Source organism: Pezoporus flaviventris, unplaced genomic scaffold (genome assembly GCF_033815535.1).
Source record: "Pezoporus flaviventris isolate CSIRO_AGI_PZ_B2104156 unplaced genomic scaffold, CSIRO_AGI_Pfla_v1 ptg000007l, whole genome shotgun sequence".
NCBI lineage: Eukaryota > Metazoa > Chordata > Aves > Psittaciformes > Psittacidae > Pezoporus > Pezoporus flaviventris.
The window spans coordinates 73,323,984-73,346,730 of record NW_026892555.1 but is presented as its reverse complement, the minus strand read 5'-3'; the positions used below and the strand labels follow the sequence as shown (position 1 = coordinate 73,346,730).

General features: G+C 40.6%; 1 protein-coding gene and 1 pseudogene across 3 annotated transcripts; both read left to right on the top strand.

Moving 5' to 3' along the window:
* Positions 1-1,622: 1,622 nt before the first annotated feature.
* On the top strand, positions 1,623-9,758 carry LOC133267157 (carboxymethylenebutenolidase homolog; annotated as a pseudogene).
* An 883-nt stretch (positions 9,759-10,641) lies between these two features.
* Positions 10,642-21,166, top strand: LOC133267156 (carboxymethylenebutenolidase homolog). Of its 3 annotated transcripts, none has more exons than XM_061449232.1 (6): positions 10,642-10,774; positions 15,271-15,507; positions 16,329-16,436; positions 17,962-18,104; positions 19,851-19,942; positions 20,934-21,166. In XM_061449232.1, the coding sequence occupies exons 2-6, from the start codon at positions 15,293-15,295 to the stop codon at positions 21,111-21,113; spliced, it is 738 nt and encodes a 245-aa protein (XP_061305216.1). In that variant the 5' UTR covers positions 10,642-10,774; positions 15,271-15,292; the 3' UTR covers positions 21,114-21,166. The 3 variants fall into 3 exon arrangements, with proteins under 3 accessions (XP_061305216.1, XP_061305215.1, XP_061305217.1); XM_061449231.1 differs by having other exon boundaries at positions 10,648-10,774; positions 15,239-15,507; XM_061449233.1 differs by having other exon boundaries at positions 10,666-10,774; positions 15,285-15,507.
* The last annotated feature ends 1,581 nt before the right edge of the window (positions 21,167-22,747 follow it).

The following is a 22,747-nucleotide window of genomic DNA, read 5'->3' as shown; positions in this document are numbered from 1 at the left end:
AATCTGACCTTTTGCCATCCCAGTATCACTAGTGCTATCACTAGTGCTCATTAAAGGTAGTAGAAATCTTTGCTATGGTATGGACTGTTCTGGAAACCATTTTTCCCAGTTTCTTCTCTGGCAGTCCTATCACTTGGGGATCAGAGCTGGCTGGATGAGAAAACAGGGAGTTGCCACGCTCATGACATGACAAGGGGGCTTATGCGATAGCCTAAAACTTGAAATGGGGAACGGTGAATTAAGGCCAGATGTGGGCTGTAAATAATGTCATGTGTGGCCTTGATAAAATGTGAGAGTGTCTAGAACTGTGAGCCTGCATAGTGAGTAGCTCTTTGGAAGAAGGCAAGGCATGCAGCATTTTGAAGTCATGCTGAAATTCACAGTTTGTAAAGCTCTGAAAAAAAAGTGAAAAGAGATGGCAATGCATCTGATTTCTTAGGTGGGGATCAAACCTGGGTAGTTGATATGCTAAAAGTCTTCGTGTCTCAGCTGCAACAAGTTTGAACTGTGTTTCATTTGAAGTTTTATAAATGCAAAGAACTGATCTCGCCTACACGTGCAAAGAGCTGCTCTAAACTGCAAATGCAATCAGAGAACCTTCCGCTCATTAAACTTGTGGTGGTTGAATTATATATAGGTGAAAATTAGAATTCAGTTTAAAAGTAATTTTTAAAATCCTAGGTTCCTGCAATCTTTATTTAAATGTATTTTAGCTGTACCAGACAAATTCTGTGAAGTGTGGGGAGAAAAACGTGTTTTGCTCATGGTCTGCTCAGCATCTCTGTTAATCCCTTCTGTGAACTATTCTTACGGACTTTTGAAAATTAGTTTAATTAGTATTTTTCACCAATCATTCAAAAGCCTGTTCAAAGGCTGTGAATTTTGTCATGTTTGTGGAGAGAGCCTCAGTAGTACAAGATGATTTACCCCTTTCTATGAATAATTCCTAAACATTCTTCAAGCCATTATGTTTTTTAAAATCTTATTAATGCAGCATTTTGGTTTTGTTCATTAAAATCTGTCAATACTCTTATTTATGTTTAAACACAGATTGTGTGGTTTGTTTTTTTTTTTTAACAGATTTATTTTAAAAGAACCAAGTATTCTGCTTAAATAGAAATCAATTTTTGTTGGCTTTCTGCTCACATGAACTGCTGGTGAAGGCAAACAGTCGGCAAACACTATGGTAGAGTTGTTCTAAGCTGGTCAGTTAGACCAAGTATGTTTGAAGTCTCACACCTTTGCCTGAGGTTTGTAAAAGGTTCTTCTGCCTCACTGTAATGCTGGCAAAGTTGCAGCCAGTCTGACTGGAGAGCTAAACTCCAACTGCATCTCTTGGAGGTTATGTGGAGATTGACTGCAGAAGGTCAGGAGACAAGCTTTGCTCAAAAGAGACACAGTTGAGAGGTGTCCTTAAAGGAGGATGGTTCTCAGTGATGGGAACCTCTCCAGATATCACCCCAAAGTTCATTGTCCTGTGAAAAGAGCATAGCTGGTGTAAAGAGGCAGGATTGTTAGTAATTTGTTTTATTATTCACTGTGTTTTCTTGTTTTGTTTTTAATACCATTTACCACATTCCACATATATGTAGCAGAGAAACTGAACAGGGAAGGGAGTATTGGAAGTGTATTAAAGGTCTAATTTGACATCTGTTTGAGTTAGTTATATAATCTAGAAGGGAATAAATGGCTAAGATATATTCCTAACAAAAATAGTTGCACGTTGAAGAGTACGTTTGATTTTTATTGCCACAATGCTGCATTTCACTTTAGTCAGGGGACCAGCCAGACCAAGGAGTATTGTTCCAGTGCATGCATTTACATGGGAAGAGAGACTAGCTCTTGTTAAGAAGGAAGCAGTGCCATTTTGATTGGTTAAGAGTGGGCAGAGCGAGGTTAAACAGCTTCTCAGACTGAAGTATTAAAAATGCTCTGTGTATGACCACCTACTGCTCGGTGGAGGGGGAAGAGTAGGAAGCACCAAAAGTTAGCTGGGTTTAACAAGATGCTACAGTGTCTTGTCTCCAGTTGAAATGAACAAGTAATTAAACTGAGCTTGAGGGAGTCTCCCGAGAAGACATCTTAGGTCATAAACTCTTCAGAAACCTTTCTTCACTTGAGAAGTGGAGGAATGTCCGGTTTCTCCTTTACAACGTATACTTCTAGAGAAGTTACATATCTGTGATGTGTGAGGGAATGTTAAATGTACAACACTGGTGTATGTCTGTATTCCTCTGACCACTCTCAGTTCAGGTTATGTAGTGTGCAACTCTCAGAGAAAAGCCTCTGCTGATTTATGTTCTCAGAGTTGATTTATTAGAACTTTTAGAGATGCCAGTTAATGGTGGGTTTGCTGGAAAAGGGCCATACACAGCAGGGGATACAAGGAACAAGCAAAGTGCATGTAGGCAGCAGCGGCAGCAGCCTTGCATTCTTCATAGAGGAAGGGAAAGGGGATACGCAATATGAAAACTTGAAGGGAAAAAGTAGCCAGAAAAGCAACATGCTGACAGTGGGGTCTCACAGGAGTAACAGTAAGGGGTTACCAGGTGCTAGCCTGTGAGGAGGAACTGTAAGACCACATGAGAGGACTAGTTATGATGCAAAGGGTGTGGGGACATCACATGGAAATGTAGTTACCATATGCAGGATTGCTCCAGGCAATGTCAGGCCTGACATAAACCCTTCTTCTGCCCTTACTGCACACCTGGATTATGCTGACTGACCTGGAATTCAAGGATATTTATGCCAACCAGAAAGGGCTGGTGCCAAGAGCCTGTGCACAATAAAAATCTGGAGCTTTCTCTTCTAACCTTGCAGTGTCAAGTAGGTATTACTTGATAGTGCAAGGATAATTAGTTGCCTGCAGGGGACTGTGAGGACTGCATGAAGATTATGAGCTGTAATCAAAGCTGTTACTCCAAATAAGTTGCATGAGCATTTGTCCTTTTTGCTTTCCTGCAGATTCCTAGATGGCTAATGAATCGAGGCCCTGCCCATGTGATATTGGAGACAGGTTTGACTATGGAGGCCGTGGGCAGGAAGTGCAAGTCAAGTACATCAAGGTGTATGTTTGCAAACCACCTGCCAGCACAGACAAGGCTGTGATTGTGATTCATGATATGTTTGGATGGAACTCCCGAACATCAGATACGTAGCTGATATGCTAGCAACTAATGAATACGTGTAAGAAACCCTTCCTTCTCCAAGAAATCATACTCTTATCATTTCTAGCCTTCTATTAGACCTGTTATTCCCGTGCATGAGAGGAAACTATTACCAGAGCAGTCTGAGTGATTTATTTCCATAATACAAAACCACAAAGGAACATTGTTGTGAAATGTTGCAGAGTACAGCATGCTTCCTTTATACTTTGCTGCTTACAGGAGTGACTGCACACATAGAATGCATGATGCAGTAAAAAGTGATTCTGATGGTTTTCAGTGTGAGGTGGCTTTAAAAACTAGTTTTGAAATGGAAGTGGGTATTCTGGTTTTAGAACTACTTAAAACAGTAATTCAAGCAAAATTGTTCAATGGGATTTAAACAAATTTTCAGCAGCAGAGATTTCATAAATTTTGATATGATATTGAATATGCACATTGACTATGTGCATATGAATGATTCATATGCACACATGGGATATTAAATACAATCTCCTTCCTCCCTGCAAATCCTTCACACTCATTTTTGGTACTTAGAGCAGTTAAATTTCAAAATGCAGCAACACCTTACAATAACCAAAATGCAGCAACATCTTACAATAACTGGATATGCTGCAGAGTATCTGCAGTATACATTGCAAACATTCATATAGGGTTGGGACTGGCCTGGAGTTCCAAAAAGCAAACCTCCATCTAATACTGTAGTAGTCTAGTTTTGAGAGAAGGTGCCTTTAATGCTCTCAGCCTGTGGAGCATGAGGGAAGTCACTTCAGCAGACAGTTGCCATGTGGCTGAGATTTGTCTGTGGAGATGAAAGGAGCTTTATGTCTCCGAGATAAAGATAATACCTTTGTGAGGATTCGGGTTTTCTAATACACTGGAACAATGAATTGGTCTATAATCTGCTCCTTGTTACTGTCTTTCCTGAGGACTTGACATCCCTTATTCGGCTCCATAATTGGAATTACATTTGCCTCATGACCAAATGCAATCATTCCCAATGTTAGACTGGATGCAGTAATTTTTCCCTGATTCATGCCATGTTATACTTCTTTTTGTAATATCTTCTTTCCCCCAACCAGTACTGCTAATACAGCAGCGATCAAATGGCTCGTGTTCCCATTGCTCTAGGCAGGAAGACAGCTGAGAGTTTTCAGGCAGCAGTGTCTGAATGAAGAGTGGCCATGTGTGTCTTTCCTGACTGCTTCAGGATGTTGCTGATCTGGTGCACCAATGTTTATTGGGAGAAAAACAGCTGGATTTTTTCCAGTGTGGTGTGGGATGAGGAGCTATGAGAGCTGTATTTCAGAGACCAGATTAAGAATGATGGCTTGTAGTTCTTATCAGGCTAGTTTGAATGGGAAAGAACATGTTCTAGGTGGGCTTGGGAAGATTCTCTTTCAAAGCAGTATGTAGCCTTTCTGACACGTACTTATCCAAAGGCTGTGCAATTTTGCCTCTGCCTTTCCAAACATGAGTTTACTTGCCATATACATTGATCTGCTTTAGGCCAAACTGATCCATTGTTTCACCATGATCATTAAGATACATACGGTGTGTCAGAGGAGGGAGAGAGCTGAAGGCAATGACTGCAGTTTCACAAGGACCTCATTAATTCCCTGTGGGCTGGGAGAAAGCATAGCAGCATCTGGGGCAGCCTCCAGACTCCCTGCTTGTTTCCTTCTCTCATGAGAGACTGCACCACCACAATTCTGCTGCTGGTCTCACAACACATTTCAGTCAAGGTCATCCTGAATCATGGTTTGGGCATCCCCATGGTGCAGGAACTCTTTAGTACTGAGTGGCCTCTTACTGTACTTTCCTTTATCCAGTCACTAAATGATCTGCACAACAAAACACTCCTCCCTTTCTCCCCACAGGTTCTTCTTTAACTTGTTCTTTGCTGACCTCAGTCCATTTGGTGTTTTTTGTTTTTTTTAGAAGCTCATAAATAAGCCTCATGATGTGCTCTGTAGTAAAGAGCTATTTTATGTAATTGAAAAAAAGTCTATGTAGATGTCTACTGAAGTTTTCTAAAGCTCATAGGCATTTCTGTGGAACAGTTAACAATGATATTTAAAAAGTTACTTTCTCTGAAAGTAGTGAAAAAGAAATCAAATCAAAATTATGCCTGGATAGAAAATTTCCCTGCTATGAAGGGCTAAAAAAATTGATGGTGTTTGATTAATTCAGTCAATTTGGTTTGGTTTTTTGTGTGTGTGTGCAGAACCATCTGCCCAGACTTTTTTTGCAGGAAGAGAAGCTTGGAAGACTTCTGATGATCAGTCCAAGTTTGATGATTGGCTGAAAACTTGAGATGCCAGGAAAATAAACAAGGAAGATGTCAGGGAGCTGGATATCACATTACCTGGATATCACATCTGCTGTCAGATATCGGTTGCTTTGCTTTCTTTTCCTCTTTTTATTTTGTTTGTTTGCTTGAGGTTGGATGCAGCTAATCTGTCAGTGAAGGTGGTGTTTTTTAATGACTCCTTAGAAGTGAATGGAATTGGTGACCTTTCATTTTGCCTTGGACAGAGTTCAAGGACAAGTCTCTCAGTAGTGGCTTAATGAAGAGTTTTGTCATCTGATGTTGATAACATAGACTGCAAGTTGCTTTCTCTGCCTCAAAATGCTTGGCTTAAAAATGACCAGTGACACAGCAGTGAGAATGCATGTTTCTTATCTTGAGTTTCACTGAGACTGATACTTTAAGATATTGTATGGAAAGAAGATGAGGTTTTGACTGCACTGTAGTACTTGCCCAGCATGATGTAACTTGCCCAGGTAGCTGATGGCTGAATCATCACAGAATGGTTTGGATTGGAAGGGACCTTAAAGCTCATCTAGTTCCAAACCCCTTCCACTAGGGACACCTTCCACTAGACCAGGTTGCTCAAAGCCCAGTCCAGCCTGGTCTTGCATGTTGTCATCTGTTGTCAGGGCATAGTGAGCGCTGGCGGCACCAAGAGGAGTGTCATGTTTCTCTCTCATATGTGCAACACTGCCCGAGCATTTGCCAGAAAAGACCTGTCACTGGCAGAGGCGCTGTGCTGCCCGAATAACACAGAAGGAAGATACTGGCAAGACAGTGCTGAGAAGGGCTCACTGATTAGAGATCAAATGAATTAACTTCCTGGGAGAGCAAATATCTCTCTTGGATTGCTGGAAGTAGCTATGTTGAAGGCTGCTGGGCTTAGGTATTTGGTGAGAAAGTTATAGGAGGCATAACTGAATCATTTTCACAGAGCTCCTGTCTCAGAGGGGTCAGTTGTGGAAACGTTTTAGTTCAGAATCTGTCCCTTCTGTGGGGCAGTGGGAAGGAAGGGTTGGGCTCTGCCTCACATTTCTTACAGACGCTTCACATGTTTCAAGTGTCAGCTCCAGTGAAGAAAGATTCTTTTGGCGCTTAATTTGCTTCTGTGTGCGCTTGTGTGTTGATAGATCCTGTGGTATTTGCGAAGCTGATGTACTGAGGGCATATATAGCTTGAGTGCCCCAGGGGGGTGAGAAACTGGGGATGAAAATACAGTCTTGAGGTGATACAAAAGACTTAACTGCAACCTCTCTCCCACCAATACTTTCTTTTTGCTGCCTCGGCATAGTAACACTTGCTTCAGGGGTAAATGGGTGTTTTCAGAACACAGCATCTGGGCAAGGTGCATTTCAAGATACATTGTTAATTCTGAAAACATCTACCGTTTTTGCTACACTGGCTTTCCTGCAGCAAATCTCTGAGACACTAAATTAAAGTTACTGTCAGTATTTTGAGTGCCTAGTGAATAGAATTCTCTATAAAGCTTTTTATTACTTTTTCTATTTACAGTCATGAAGCAAAAATGCATCCAGCTTCTCAGAGAATTTTAAGCTTTTTGAGCTCATAGGTAGTTGCTTAATCAATCATCTACTTTACATCTTTTTTTTTTTTTCCCTTCAGTGTGTGTTATTCATGTTGTGGTTTTATTTGATTCCATTCAGTTTGGTTTTTTTTTTTGTTTGTTTTTCTTTCTGATAATTTCAGATTAGCAACCCCTAATATTTGTCTGAAATAATTTATTTAAAGTATGTGAAAGAAAACATAGTAGCAGAATGGTATGGGGGACAGTTATATGCATTTCTGTATTTTCATGTTTTCAAATATTGATTTTCCTACGGATGCTTAATTTGCATTTGCTTATATGTTTCAGAGAAGCTGATGCAGTCCTGAAATATCTAAAGGAGCAGTGTGGTGCTAAGAAATTAGTGGTCGTTGGTTTTTGCTGAGGTGGTATTGCTGTACATCACGTGAGGCTGACACACCTGGAATTAAAGGCTGGTGTAGCTCTCTATGGTGGCTAAATACAATAAGTGAAATAAATAAATACAATGATAAAATACAAGCAGGTGCACATGCATATGTATGTAGTGTAGCGTAAGTTCTTGATCTAGCATTGTTTCTTCAGATCTGGCTCTCAGCTGATGAAGAGATATTTTCAGCAGAGTAGGAAGGATACTGTGCAAAGAAGATGGTGGTGAGGGTATTTGTTCTAGTTTCAGAATAGGTCATAACAGCTATGTCTTTATTTCAGGTCTGCACAGACAGATATGGTGTCCTTTGGTCACCTTCTCAATTTAGCTCCCTTTTCCTGTTTACTACTGCTCTGAATGCTTCACTCAAGAGCAGAGAGTGTTATTTTTGCTCTAGCTACTCTGTAAAGTTAGATTTTGGCTATTTTAACACTAGCTTTCCTTTTATGCTATGCTTAAGAAACTGGAATAGCTAAGCTGCCCTTTGCTGGTGTTCTCTGAAAGTAAATTTTGGACTACTCGCTAAAGCATTGACTTTTCTAGTCAGGTTGAAAGAACTCAAGCTTGCTTGCACAGAGGGCATCTTTCAAGTCTTATTAATTCAGGTATTCAGTATGTATCTTAAGAAACTGGTTTAAATTAAGTTTTAATCTAGGAAGGTATTCTTCTAGGAGCCATGTTTACAGTAGCTTGGAAGTAAAGGTAGTACGTGTAGCTACATGTTGCATGTGACGTGAAATTTTTCACTGCAGAAGCCGAGTGCTGTGTTTGAATCTAGATTTGTCCTTAAGAGTCAATTGAACAGATTCTTTTTTCCCTTTCATGTTTTCTAGGACTGATGAATGATTCTGATGATGCATCCAACCTCCTGAACCCTACATTTTTCATTTTTACTGAAAAAGATGACTTAATTCCCCTTCATCAAGTATGCTAATAACCTTTGTCTTCTTTCATTTCTGCATGTTTAAATTTTCATCCCAAATTTGGAGTCAACACTCAACCTTGTAATAGTGCTTGGAGGTCAAAAAATAATGAGAAAAAGTGGGATAGACATAGAAAGGCTAATGTAACCTAGGCAAAGAATTAAAACTGGATTTATTTTCCTTAAGTCTCTTTCTTTTGTGGAAGTATGGCTAGCAACCCAGGTAACAAGGTTTTATCAAAATCCCATTGGTGTTTTGGACTACTCTACTCAGGGAGCTATCATTTGCTGTATGACATTGTTTTCCATTTATTCTAGAAACCCATAAACCATGTTGGATACCTCAAACTGCATCCATAGGTGTCTGTTAGGAGGGTTTTATTCAGATGTAGTGTATTTAGCATTGTCATATGTTTCACATATACGAAATACTTTTGTTATATCCATATCTTTGCAGATTGTTGGACCTGCCTTTAGATTATAACAAATTTCCTACACCCTTACTGCAGAGGTGGATTTTCTGTGTATAATTTTACTTTTTGTTTTGCCCATATGGAGCTTGGTTATTAGTGTCCAGCCTGAATGATAAATTAGGAAGTTGAACAATGGCAGCATGGAATATAGTTACAGTAATATAACTACTACTGTGCTCTGCATTACAGATCACCCTACTGGAGCAGAAGCTAAAGAAAAAATGAAAAATTTGATTATGAAATTAGAATTTATCCTGGACAAACTCATGGGTTTGTACATCATAGAAGAGAAGATATCAATCCTCAAGCCTTATATTGAGGAAGGAAGAAAGGATATGATCAACTGGCTGAATAAATGCATCTAAAAGAAGAGCAAGCAACTTGATTTATGATGCAGTTTATGTAATACACTGTGGAGGTTTTTGGTAAGACTGTATAAAACTGGGGGGAGAGTTTGTTGAAACAAATTAAAGAAATGAGCAAACAGAATATTATAGATTTTTTTTGTTGGTAGATTCTAATTGATACTTTCCTATTATGTTCTTTTGAAGAAGTCTCAGATTTCACCTGGCAGTGTCATGTTTTAATGTGCTGTGAAATATTCTCCACTTCCTTGAGATTTTTCTTAATGCTTGAAATAAATTAATCCAGTGGTAAATTAATCTGTTTGTTTATTATGGCCATTATCCATCTAAGCAGTACATAAATCACAAGTCCAAACTTTGGGGACACAAAGACATTGTTTGGTGAAGCTTATTTTGTCAGACTAAGCTTTTTATGTCAGATGACATAAGTGAGCATATCTTGTTTCAAAATTTGTGGCTAAGATTCTTCAGATGGGGTGCTGCTTTTGCAGATTACCTTTCTGAGCTGGATGTGGCCACTGGAGCAGTGTGTGGAATGGCCACTGACGGACCATTTTATGACAGTGGCTTCTACAGTTTAATTATGCGGCATGAGGAGAAAGGCTTGTATTCATTAGTTTGAAACCAGCTGCCTAGTATCTGCACTGGCTGCTGGTACTTCCTGTTGTAAGAAAAAAAAGAATCTATGTCCCTTTTCACCTTCTCAGTGCTACTGATAAAGACTGCCATGTGATTTAATGGTGAGAAAACGTAATTTAGGAAAGTCTTAATTTTACTATTCTCTCAAATTAAAGATACTATCAGAGAAGTATACATTGTGGTGTGCTTCTTGTAAAAATAACCAACAGTACTAATTAAACATATCTCTGTCAATGGGATTTTAATTCTTTTGCTTTTTCCCAACCTTCCATGTAATATATTAATCCAGCTATTACCTGGGTGATTACAGGTCTGGTAGCATGTTTTTCCTGGAGAAGACTATATAGGTCTGAAAGCTTATTGTGCCTTAATTACCCCAGTAAAAGCTGGATAACTCCACATTAATGAAGTTCCATTAGCTAATGGTAGCTAATGTGTAGGAGGATGATCAGTTTGTAGATTTAGGGAACACAGTAATTCAGAAATGCCGAAACCATGTGTGCTGTAGCCCTAATACCGTGACTAAGCAAAAAGCAAAAAACCAGATGCAGCTCTTGTTTGAATTAGTACAAAGTGCAACCAACTGCATAGAGAGCATAAGTGTGTTGAATTTTTTGCCTTCTAAGTAAAAAAAAACCTGCATGGATTTCCTATCAAGCAACATGAAATCACAGCAAAACGAAAGTTATTCAGTATCTAAAGTTTAATGTTAAGGTAAAGGGGCACTCAACTTTGTGACTCTGCGTTAGGCAAAAATAAAGGCAGGAACCTTACATAACTCTTATTTGGAGAAACCCGATCCCTGCGCTCGCCCCTTTCGTTTTCTGAGTAAGCATTGTCTGCCGGGATCACACGCAGCGGTGACCATCTGCACTGAGTTCTTGCGACCTGCCTCCGCTGCCTCGCACACTTGCTGTGCTACAGGTATGTGTGGGGTGTTTGGTTTGTTAAGAAGCCCTCACGGCTTTTTGTGCTGAGAAATGTAAACAAGTGCGTACTGAGGCCTGACTCAGCGTTCCCGGGGGACTTCCATTTTGTCTACGTGCGTTTTTAAAGAGTCCATGCTCATTTATATGCTATCAGGGGGCTGCTTTCTTCCCTGATTGTTTGAGATGATGGCTCAGAAACCTTTTATTTTCCTTCCTGAGATGAGGAAAACCTCTCACAGGGGGAGGACTCAGGAGGGTCTGTTAAAAGTGCTACACAGCAGTGTCTTTGTAATTTGTCTGCTTGTGGATTCGAGTTTCTGAAAACCAAAGTTCCTGTTTGTTCTTCAGATAAATGCTCAAGTGCTTGCAGGTGGAGGTGGTGGAACACAAGGCTGTGTGTTAACACATCCTCCTAAAAGAATAGCTTTGATGGATGTGTGATACATTAATGTGGTGGCTTTTGCAAATCATAGGTGTTGCTATGTGGATATAACCGTATGAGATCGCAATAACAGAAACAAAGCTCACTAAAGACACAAGATTAGGCGACAAGTTGAAAATGGCCAGAACTCTTAAGCAAAATGGAGTCACATAGCAAAAGAATTTGTAAAGGTAAAAAAGAAAGTGGGGGGGGGGACGACGGGACGACAGGACGACACACTAGATATGAGGAAAGCTCGTGCCTGGAAAACATGGGGTCAAAGTACTTTTAGCTTAACTTAGGTCGAAGATAAAGAACAATGCTTGTGGTGTAAGTCTGTGGTGAGATAACAGGATTTAGTGGCCCCAGTAAACATGAGTGTGTTATTTCACACCATCCTTCTACTTCTCAGTTAGTTTAGAGACAGTGCCTCCCTAACATCTTAGAATCATAGAATAGTTAGGGTTGGAAAGGACCTTAAGATCATCTAGTTCCAACTCTCCTGCCATGGGCAGGGGCACCTCACACTAAACCATATCACCCAAGGCCTCGTCCAACCTGGTCTTGAACACTGCCAGGGATGCAGCATTCACAACCTCCCTGGGCAACCTATTCCGGTGCCTCACCACCCTAACAGGAAAGAATTTCCTCCTTATATGCAATCTAAACTTCCCCTCTTTAAGTTTTAAGCCGTTACCCCTTGTCCTGTCACTGCAGTCCCTAATGAAGAGTCCCTCTCCAGCATCCCTATAGGCCCCCTTTAGATACTGGAAGGCTGCTATGAGGTCTCCACGCAGCCTTCTCTTCTCCACGCTGAACAGCCCCAACTTTCTCAGCCTGTCTTCATACAGGAGGTGCTCCAGTCCCCTGATCATCCTCGTGGCCCTTCTCTGGACTTGTTCCAACAGTTCCGTGTCCTTTTTATGTTGAGGACACCAGAACTGCACACAATACTCCAGGTGAGGTCTCACGAGAGCAGAGTAGAGGGGCAGGATCACCTCCTTCAACCTGCTGGTTACGTTCTTTTTGATGCAGCCCAGGATACGGTTTGCTTTCTGGGCTGCGAGCGCACACTGAAGCCAGCTCATGTTCATTTTCTCATCGACCAACACCCCCAAGTCCTTCTCTGCAGGGCTGCTCTGAATCTTTTCTCTGCCCAACCTGTAGCTGTGCCTGGGATTGCTCTGACCCAGGTGTAGGACCTTGCACTTGGCATGGTTAAACTTCATGAGGTTGGCATCAGCCCACCTCACAAGTGTGTCAAGGTCCCTCTGGATGGCATTCCTTCCCTCCAGCGTATCAACCGACCCACACAGCTTGGTGTCATCGGCAAACTTGCTGAGGGCGCACTCAATCCCGCTGTCCATGTCAGCGACAAAGATGTTGAACAAGACCGGTCCCAGCACCGATCCCTGAGGGACACCACTCGTTACTGGTCTCCAGCTGGACATTGAGCCATTGACCACAACTCTTTGTGTGTGGCCATCCAGCCAGTTCTTTATCCACTGAGTGGTCCATCCATCAAATTGATGTCTTGCTAGCTTTGGATCCTCTTTGTCTGCCCGTCCTGTTTTGCTTGCAATAAATTTTGCAGGAAGGTCACACTGTTCCAAGTCTTTGCTAGCTATCGGACTGCTTACTTCATCTTCAAGACCCCTGCCCACATGAGGAAGACTGATTATTTCATCCTCAAGACCCCTGCCCATGATCACCACAGAGCAGTGCGCAGATGCCAAGAGGAGGAGACTTATGATACTAAGTTCCTGGAGCTAGCTATAGTATTCCCCGCCTATACGCAGGAATTATGAATATGTATGTGGCTAATGCAGTACTGAAAGTATATAAACCTGTAACAAATGCTAATCAGCGCGCCTCTGGCTATGGTCACGCACCCAGCACTGTTGCTTTTGCTTTACTGACTCTGTCCCTCATTAAACCCCTGTTAATCTGGATTAGAGGAGTGAGCTCGTATTTCAGATGTAAGAGGGGGATGGATTTAATTCTTAAGGAATGTGTCGGTGGCACCTTAGAAAATGAAACTGTATGGAATGCATACTGCAACAAATGTAGAAATAGTGAACCATTTTAACTGCTCTACAAAGCTTGCAAGTCTGTATGGCTTTTACAACCATTACAAGCAAACACACCCCTCACAGGTTTGTGCCTGGAGTTTTTCTTACTCAGCCGCTACACCTGCATCTTTAAATATATCATGTTTCACATGTTGCTTTACGTTTTGTCAGATAATGTGAAATGCTTCAATTGAAGCCTTTAAGGATACACTGACCGGTAAGGGCATTGTATTTGTGCTTCTGCAGTTCTGAAAATACGTATTTATTTAATACTCAATTGCTGGCTTTGTTATATTTTCTGGTTTTAATCTAACCAAAGGGAAATAGTTTGTGAATGCAAAATTAATTATCAACGCCTTCCTGTTATAAACTGTATTTTGTCTTATATGCTCACCTATTAATTTATTTTTTCCTGATAGACTAATTTTAAACTAGAAGTCCTATGTGTGAGACTAGTGAATATGTGAACGTTCATAATAATATGTGAAAATATGTGAAAATAATATGTGAAAAACCCCACCTATGCATGGGTGTGGCTGACTTAAAAGAGAAGTAGAGGATTAGTGTAAATGTATGCCCAGAGTTGACAGAGCTTTCAAATAGGATAGAATTTGTCTAGAATTGATCTGTGAAAATGAAGTCTGTAAACCTATCCCTGCTAATACTGTTTGGGATATTCTGAATTTTGAAGTCTGAAAATCCAGAACATCTTGGTTCCTGGAAATCTGTGCAGATCCTAAAGCTCTCCCTTTGGTGCTACAGCTACTTACATCCCAGTAGTTCAGGACTGTTCAGTAACCTGCTTTTTCCCATTTTTCTCCAGGAGTATATTTGGCATAGTCAAGTTTGAGCATCCTTGTTTCTGTACTAGCAAAGTTTTCTTAGGTAGTACACGCAATTTATCCTTAGCGAATTTAGGTAAAGCTTTATCTAAATTCTCTCCAAGTTCTTTAATAATTTGAAGCTGCTCTGTCCATATTCAAGTAAGTTATTCGAGACATTTTGCAGCAATATGAAGTCAGTTCACCCTGTTGATAAACCTAAGATTGATGGCATAAATCATTAACTTGAGACTAAGGAGCTACATAAACCTGTGTTAGATTCTGTTGGCATTTTATGAGGTCTGTGAGCTACTTATTTTCACTTCAACAATAGTTTGTAAAAAATTAACCAGACCACATTGTTACCACATTGACAAAACATTTGGCTCAACTTAAGGAATTTTTCCTTATATTCAGTTTTCTTTATTCCTATCTTGGAGCTTGAACGCATTTGTTATTTAATATTACATAAATATGATTTTATACTCTAGCTTTCATTGGTATATTTTTCTTGGTGCCTTCTCTGAGTATCCTTCTTCAAAAGCCTGCATTATCTGAGGCTAAAGCTGGTTTAGAAAAATTATTTCTTGACGCTAAAAGTCATCTGTGGGATATTTTAAGTCTTTGGATGAAAATATCATGTTAAGTGTCATTTTTATCTTTCTACACAGTAGCTGGGGCTGGTGGTGGTGGTGTTTGTTTGGTTGGGTTTTGTTTGTTTGTTTGCTTGTTTTTCTTCAAAATGCCAAGTACTGTATTAAGCCTTTACATTCTATACTAAAGACAGTTATGCATTCCTGACATGGACATACGCACGACGAAGAGTGAAAGAACTGACTTAATTGCTATTTAATTAACCTCTGATGGTTGCCTGGCTGGTTGGTCATAACTTTATTTTTACTCTATTACTTACTGTAAGGCATGGAAATCCTGGTTATGTACCTGGTTATGTACCCCACTGAAGAGCTCATAGCATATGTTGATAAGTAACTAATAAGATTATTATTTATAAGTAAAACAAACCAGTGGGCTTATTGACTAATGCAGCATCTTAGATCTAACAGTAATCAGCATGTTCACAGTATTACTGCAATGATTCAGAAATTCAACAGTCTATGATATCACTGTGCTTTAATATTTTCCAGTATGGTGTGCTGTGGTATTCACAACTGTATAGCTTTTGTTCCCTAGTATCACACATGGCTAATGAATCAAGGCCCTGTCCATGTGATATTGGAGACAAGTTTGACTATGGAGGCCGTGGGCAGGAAGTGCAAGTCGAGCACATCAAGGCGTATGTTTGCAAACCACCTGCCAGCACAGACAAGGCTGTGATTGTGATTCATGATATATTTGGATGGGAACTCCCGAACACCAGATACATAGCTGATATGCTAGCAACTAATGGATACATGTAAGAAACACTACTGTTTTCACACTGTCTTTTTAATAAAAAAGTTTGTTGAACCATTTCCTTTTTTTTTTTTAACATAAACCATACATATAATTTCATGGCCTTCCCTTGCATGTTTCTCTAAAAAGTTCCTTCTTTGTTCTAACAGTGTAAGAAATCTAACCTAGCGAGTAGTCCTACTAGAACAAGATAGTAGGTAAGCATAGGAGAGATGAAAGAGAGAAACATCCTATTCTGTATCGTTCATCCTCTATGAGCCCAAAGCAGACTGTTTCCTTCCTCCTGACATAGCATCTGTGCAACTTTGCTCGTAGGGTAAAAATTCCAGAGAAGCTGAAAAGCGTTCTGTGAAGATGAAGTGTGCCAGCTTGCATCAAAGAAAGAAACAAGTACTCAATTATGTGAAAAGCATATTGGGTATCCTCTTTTCTATATTACTGGATTAGCATCCCTTCTAGCCCAAATGTATTTACTGTGTATGTACATAGTATATGTACCATGTATGTACAATGTATGTAAAATGGGCGGTTGTGTTTGTTTGTTTTATTTTGGTAGGAAACCACTGAGTATTTTTAATTGCAGTTAACAATTTGTCAAATTAATTAATGAATTTTAACAGGACAAAATGTATCTGGAAGTTATGCTAAGCCTGCTTATTATGCATAGAAAAATAATGAGGGTTGCTTGTGTAGTGTTTTGATGTAGGTTAAATTCTAAGCGTACCCAACAAAATGAATTTGCTGTACAGTACACACAGACTTCTCTTTAATCCTTTCTCAGTATTACCTTGTGGTCATAAAGTGTTTTAATTCTTCTTTCAGAGCCACCTGCCCAGATTTTTTTGTGGGACAAGAAGCTTGGAAACTTTCTAATGACTGGGCAACTTTCGATGACTGGCTGAAAACCCGAAATGCTGGCAAAATAGACAAGTATGACCACTGTTTCTTTCCCAGCCAGTGGGCATCCTTCTTTTGTAGCAATTTCTGCCTCAGTAAAGATGCAGGATTAGATCCTAAACTATTAATGGGTCAAGTACAATCCACAAACAGAAATTTCATGCAGCTTGTGGGTCAAGCTCATGCTTATGTGAGGGGGTGCTTCTGTTGAGAAAAGTAAGACTCTGAATAAGAATAGAAGTGCTCCCTGTTTACTTGTGCAGAAAGTGAGATGAGCAACTCAAAACAAAAGACCAAGCGAAGGCCAGAAAATGTAGCTCACTCCTTCCACTTCAATTTGATTTAGTTCCCACAGGTAGGCACATCTTCCATGGGTTTCAGAGAGGGTGCAAACAGTCACTGAACACTATTTAACTAGGGAACACTGGTCCTGCTCCCCATCGGATCCCAGGTATTTTAAAACATGCTACTTTCCCGTTCTTCTGCCTGTATTTTTCCTGGTTTTATCTGACATGTAGCTCAGTTGCATGTTACTGCTGAGTTTGATGCAGTAATCCCAAATTTACTTACGCAATTTCATAGAATATTTGCCTCCCTGATAAGACAATTTGCTTATAGTCACATTTGTGATAATGGGATATTCTTGACTGGCTGTGAGTCTCTTAAACTTTTATTCATGTTAGCCTGTAAGACAGTGTCATGGTTTAAGCGCAGCCGGTAACTCGGAACCACACAGCTTCTTTCTCACTTCCCCCCTCTTCCTCCCCCACATTCCTGGAGGGATGGGGAGGAGAATTGAAAGAATGTAACTCCCACAGGTTGAGATAAGAACAGTGCAGTAACTAAGGTATAACACAAATCACTGCTGCTACCACCAATAATAATAATGATAAGGGAAATAACAAGGGAAGAGAATACAACCACTCACCACCCACTGACTGATACCCAGCCCAACCAAGCAGTGATTCAGCCCTTCCGGGTAACTGCCCCCAGTTACATCCCGGGCATGACGTGCTGTGGTATGGAATACCTCTTTGGTTAGTTTGGGTCAAGTGTCCTGTCTCTGCTTCCTCCTGGCTTCCCCTCCTCCCTGGCAGAGAAAGTCCTTGGTCAGAGTAAACACTACTGAGCAGCAACTAAAAACATCGGTGTTATCAGCGCTGTTCCCAGGACGAAAGTCAAAACCACAGCACTGAACCAGCTACAAAGAAGGAGAAAAATGACTGCTACTGCTGAACCCAGGACAGACTAGTATTGCCCTTTGTGAAATTAATTGGGCTGCTGTTAATAAAATCACCTTAAGCACCTTTACCATCACTCAGTCACCCCCAATCCCCCCAAAACGGGGAAGAGAATAAAAGGAACAAAGGAAGAAAACTCATGGGTTGAGATAAAGACAGTTTGATGAGTGAAGGAAAGATTAAAGACAGAGTGATGCAAAGAGAGTCACTGCCTCCCATAAGCAGACCAATGCCCAGCCAGTCTCTGAACAGCAGCCACCTTGGAGGGCAGGGGAATAGAGCTAGGGGCTTAATTCACTTTCATTTACATGTTTCAGAGAAGTTGATGTCATCCTGAAGTATCTAAAGGAACAATGTGGTGCAAAGAAGATTGGTGTCGTTGGGTTTTGCTGGGGCGGAGCAGCAGTACAACATCTGATGCTGAAAAATCCTCATTTACAGGCTGGGGTGTCCCTCTATGGTGAGTCTTAAATACCTATTCTCAGCAGACATGACTGGTACTATTCTGTAGGACTACTGCTGTAACAAAATTCAGTGCAACATCTCATGGAAGAAGGTAATTTTATTACACAAAATCTTTAAGCAATTTGATTTTGCACACTCACATTTTTGTACTTAATCATAACCAGCATGGTCTAAGTATTCAAGTGGCATGGTTAGGATTGCTTCCGTGCAGCACAGCTTACAAGGGACAACAAATGCCAAGGCCTCGTTATGGCTGAGGTTCCTCTTGGCTGGTGATAACAAAATGGTTTCTGGGCACATCTTTTTTAGGAGCCAGCAGTTACTAAGAGGTGCATCTTTGCCACAGCATTTTTCTCTACCTCAGTCTGCATAAGTCAGGACAGGTTGCTGCCCACCATCTTTTTTTCATTGTTTGGAAAACCTGTTCGATGCACAACTCTGTACTCTGTTCCCCTGTTGGGCTGACAGAGGCAGTGGTGGTATGCTGCAGCCTTTTTGCTGCCCTTCTGTTAGAGTGCAGGGTCTTTTGCTGATGAGAAATAGGGCCTGGGGGCTACACAGGCTGCAGCCTTTCAGGTCATGACACGAGCAACTTATTCCTCAATGCTACCAGTGGTCCATTGTTACTGATATGAACCGCTTTTTAACTCAGTGTTTTCGCACTCTCGTGCTTCCATTCTTAATGCATTTGTGCTACCTTTAATATTTTTGTTATAAACCTCTGTACTTCTCCCTGAAGGGGGCCTATAGGGATGCTGGGGAGGGACTCTTCATTAGGGACTGTAGTGACAGGACAAGGGGTAACGGGTTCAAACTTAAACAGGGGAGGTTTAGATTGGATATAAGGAAGAAATTCTTTCCTGTGAGGGTGGTGAGGCACTGGAATGGGTTGCTCAGGGAGGTTGTGAATGCTCCACCCCTAGCAGTGTTAAAGGCCAGGTTGGATGAGGCCTTGAGTGGCATGGTTTAGTGTGAGGTGTCCCTGCCCATAGCACAGGGGCTGGAACTAGATGAGTTAAGCTTCTTTCCAACCCTAACTATTCTATGATTCTATGTATAACGCAGAGCAATTGATATTCGTTTGAGGTGAAAGGAAGTTGAAGGTATTTTTCTAGAAAGTTTATGGGGACTCCTTTTCTGCACTGATTTGCTGATCAGCTGAGTCAATTCAGCAATGCTACTTGCTAATTTTTTGCTTGTCTGTTGTAATAATTTCAATAATGAAAAGTGTGGCCAGGGTCGCAGCTAGTTAGTTTTACTGTTACTCAAATTCAAATATATTTGAATAGCCATACTTACAATATCAATTTGTTATGAATTTATATCAGTGTAAATATATGTACACTGAAATCCTAACCATGTATTTGGAATGATGAATATTTACAATTATCTTAAAAATGGCCACGCCAGGCTAGAGGCCAGCAGCTTTCAAGTGTCCATCTTTCACAGGACCCTGTCTCTGGCAATGGTCAGAAGCAGATGTGCAAGGAAAACCACAAAAATGTAATAATCCTCCCATGACTTTTTCAGACAGAGCTGTCTTTCTGTTTTTAATGACATCCTAAATCACAAGAAGTTCTCACACCAAAAGTGACTTTTAAGCAGAGCGTGTTTAATTCCATTACAAACTGATCAGCTTTTACTGAACAGAATGTCTTTTATTTCAACTGTACAGCTTTGGTAGTGATTTAACTACTCTAAGTAGCATGACTCATTGTATATGCCTCTCCTTCTTCCCTAGGAGTGATAAAGTTCTTTGCGGACACATCCAGTTTTCTTCATCCCACCTTTTTCATTTTTGGTGAAAAGGATGAGATCATCCCATTGCAGCAGGTGCATTTCCTATCAGAGATATTTAATGTCTTCTAATGTTTTTCATGCTTGTTTTGTAATTTGATGTTTAATTAAGAGAAACTAGAAAACTAATTTGCATTTTCTTCCTCTTTCACTATTACGATAATTCTACACAAATTTATGTTCATCCTCAAATCCAAAAGTTTTAAAGTGACCCAAAAAAATATTCTCTGTTTCTGTTGCAAAATATGGATGATTTATATATGAACGCTTCTAGGAGGAAAAGAGCAAGAATCCAAATGAAAACTTCTGTCAGATTTAAGACAGGAGACCCTCTTTAATCATGCTGATGGTGCACAAGCTCAGCAGAAAATCCCCATCTCTGCTGCTGGAATCACTAGTTGTAGGAGAATTTAAAAGACCCCATGACCTTCCCCCGCTGTCGTGCAGAGCTGCTCCTTTGTGGTACTTTTGGCAACAGCCTTCCTGGGGAGCCCAGGGGGAGAATGGCGGGAGGAAGATGATTATCTACCAAAGGGATCAAAGAGGAAGATACTCTTTCATTGAGTGGTGTTGGCTTTAATTTTCCTGCCAAGAATGCCAGTCGCTTTGAACTGCTGATTCTGTATCTGTGCCTCTCCTCCCTCAATTTCAAACCAGTTCAGTTTCTTGTCCTGTTTTGTTTGGCAAGGTCTGTCAGCAGTAACTGGTACAGTGATCACTACATGCTAACCTTCTCACGACACTGAGCAATAGGTGTTTTTACCTTTACATGTATTATTGCAGTAACTCATATACTTTTTATAGTTTTTTATAGCCACATGCTCTTATTTTCCCAGAGAAAAAAAGCCTACTTACGTAAAGAAAGTGTAGTAAAAGAAATGGATTTGGGTATAAAATCATTAGAAGGAAAACAATGGCAAGAACACACTGTCTCACAGAAGAGTGAAAAACCAGGGCAATTTAAGGAGTGTAAGTACATACCATGTTAACAATGTACTTAACCAACATGGAACATTCTGTGTTACAGGTCACCGTACTGGAGCAGAAGCTTAAACAAAACTGTAAAGTTGATTATGAAGTTAAAATTTACCCTGGCCAGACGCATGGGTTTGTACATCGCAAAAGAGAAGATATCAATCCTCAAGATAAACCTTACATTGAGGAAGGAAGAAAGGATATGATCAACTGGCTGAATAAATATCTCTAGCATAAATAAATGTCCCTAATATAAGTCAATTGTTGACGGAAACCAGAAAATAACGCAGACTATATTGATTAAGACGTTCATAAAGCCATCAAAATATTTTCTAAAACGACACTGCTTATTTTCACTTACTTTCTAAGTAGATGCTCAGAAATGGCTTTTCAAATGCTGAAACCTATAAATATAAAAATAGATTTTAAAATCTGATCTTGTGTATCTTAACATTATTAGAACCTCATGTGAGCCCAGGGAGCCCTCAGCTTTCACAGAACATTGCCCTTCAAGGTGCAGCACCTCAATTGTTTCCATTGCTCCACAATGCTTTTCTTCTCTCATTTGCCTCTGCCAGCCATGCCTGGCAGGTCCCTCATGCAGTCACATTCGGTCTAGCTTCATCCTGCCCGGGGGCATGTGTCAGCCCAGATCTGAGTGGTCTGTGGTGGAGATGCAGCCACTGTGTGTCTTTGAACTCCCCAGTGCCTTTGCTTCAGTCTCCCACGAGGCGGGTTCCACCTCAGATTCCATCCAGGGGTTCTTCAGCCATCCCTCCATTTCAAACCCTTTCTTTACATCACTTCTTCCACTTCCTCCTGCAACGCACCACATATCTCCCACAAGAAAATAGTTCTCCCTGCATCATACTGAGTTGATATGAAACTTTCCTGTATTTCAAAAATATTTCATCCAGACCTCTGAGGTAAAAGTGCAAAATCTTCCCTCGCTTCTTCACTTATACCCTTGGTCAGTGACTAATGCTCTTATCCAGTTTGGGCAACACACATTGTGTTCCCATCTCCTTGCTCTTTAATTTCAGGAAAGGTAAGCCTTATCTTCATGGGTCCAGCCAGCACAGGAAAAGTCTCTTCAGGCCTGCAGGGTGTTGTTGCCATGAATCATGCTGGTAAAAATAGTACCTCCACATGGGAGGTGAGAAGTTCCATGATGCCCTCCCTGATCTTGCCCTTGGGCTGGATCTGTGCAGTTTCCAGTGACCTACAGACGAAGGGAAGAGCCAGACAGTGACTGCTGTGCTTCCTACCAGTCCTGACATGGTTCTAGATTCATCACATATAGAAAAGAAACAGTATGGGAGAACTGCAGATACCTTTATTCACTGGTGAAGACATATCTGATGGGAGAACTGCAGATACCTTTATTCACTGGTGAAGACATATCTGATACATGTGCCTGTGCAGTGCTGGGGTAATGGGAGGATAGCAATGTACAAACCTTCCTGGAAGAAAGCAATGTGGGTTTGTGGTTCAGATACTCTATAAAGTCAGTTCAAAATCCCAGCTATGGATTCGAGCCCCATTTATCAGGGTTGCTGATGAGAACAGACAGAGATAATGAAATTGATCTCCCTACAACCACTGTCTCACATGGATTTTAAATAAAAGAGCCTTGGTTTCTTAGAAGGTAATATCTTGGCTGGCAAACCATTACAGCTTGGTTTTTATGTGAATGAACAGATGTCTCAGGGAATTTGGCTAAGCTTTGCCAAATTACTCCTGAGACAAGGGAAGACTGTGAAACCAAGGCGTATTTTGTCAAAATTCATTGACCTTGGAGAATTGAGAACGGCTGTAGGACAGGTATTGCATTTCATTATATATTTGGTTTATGTATTTGAGAAG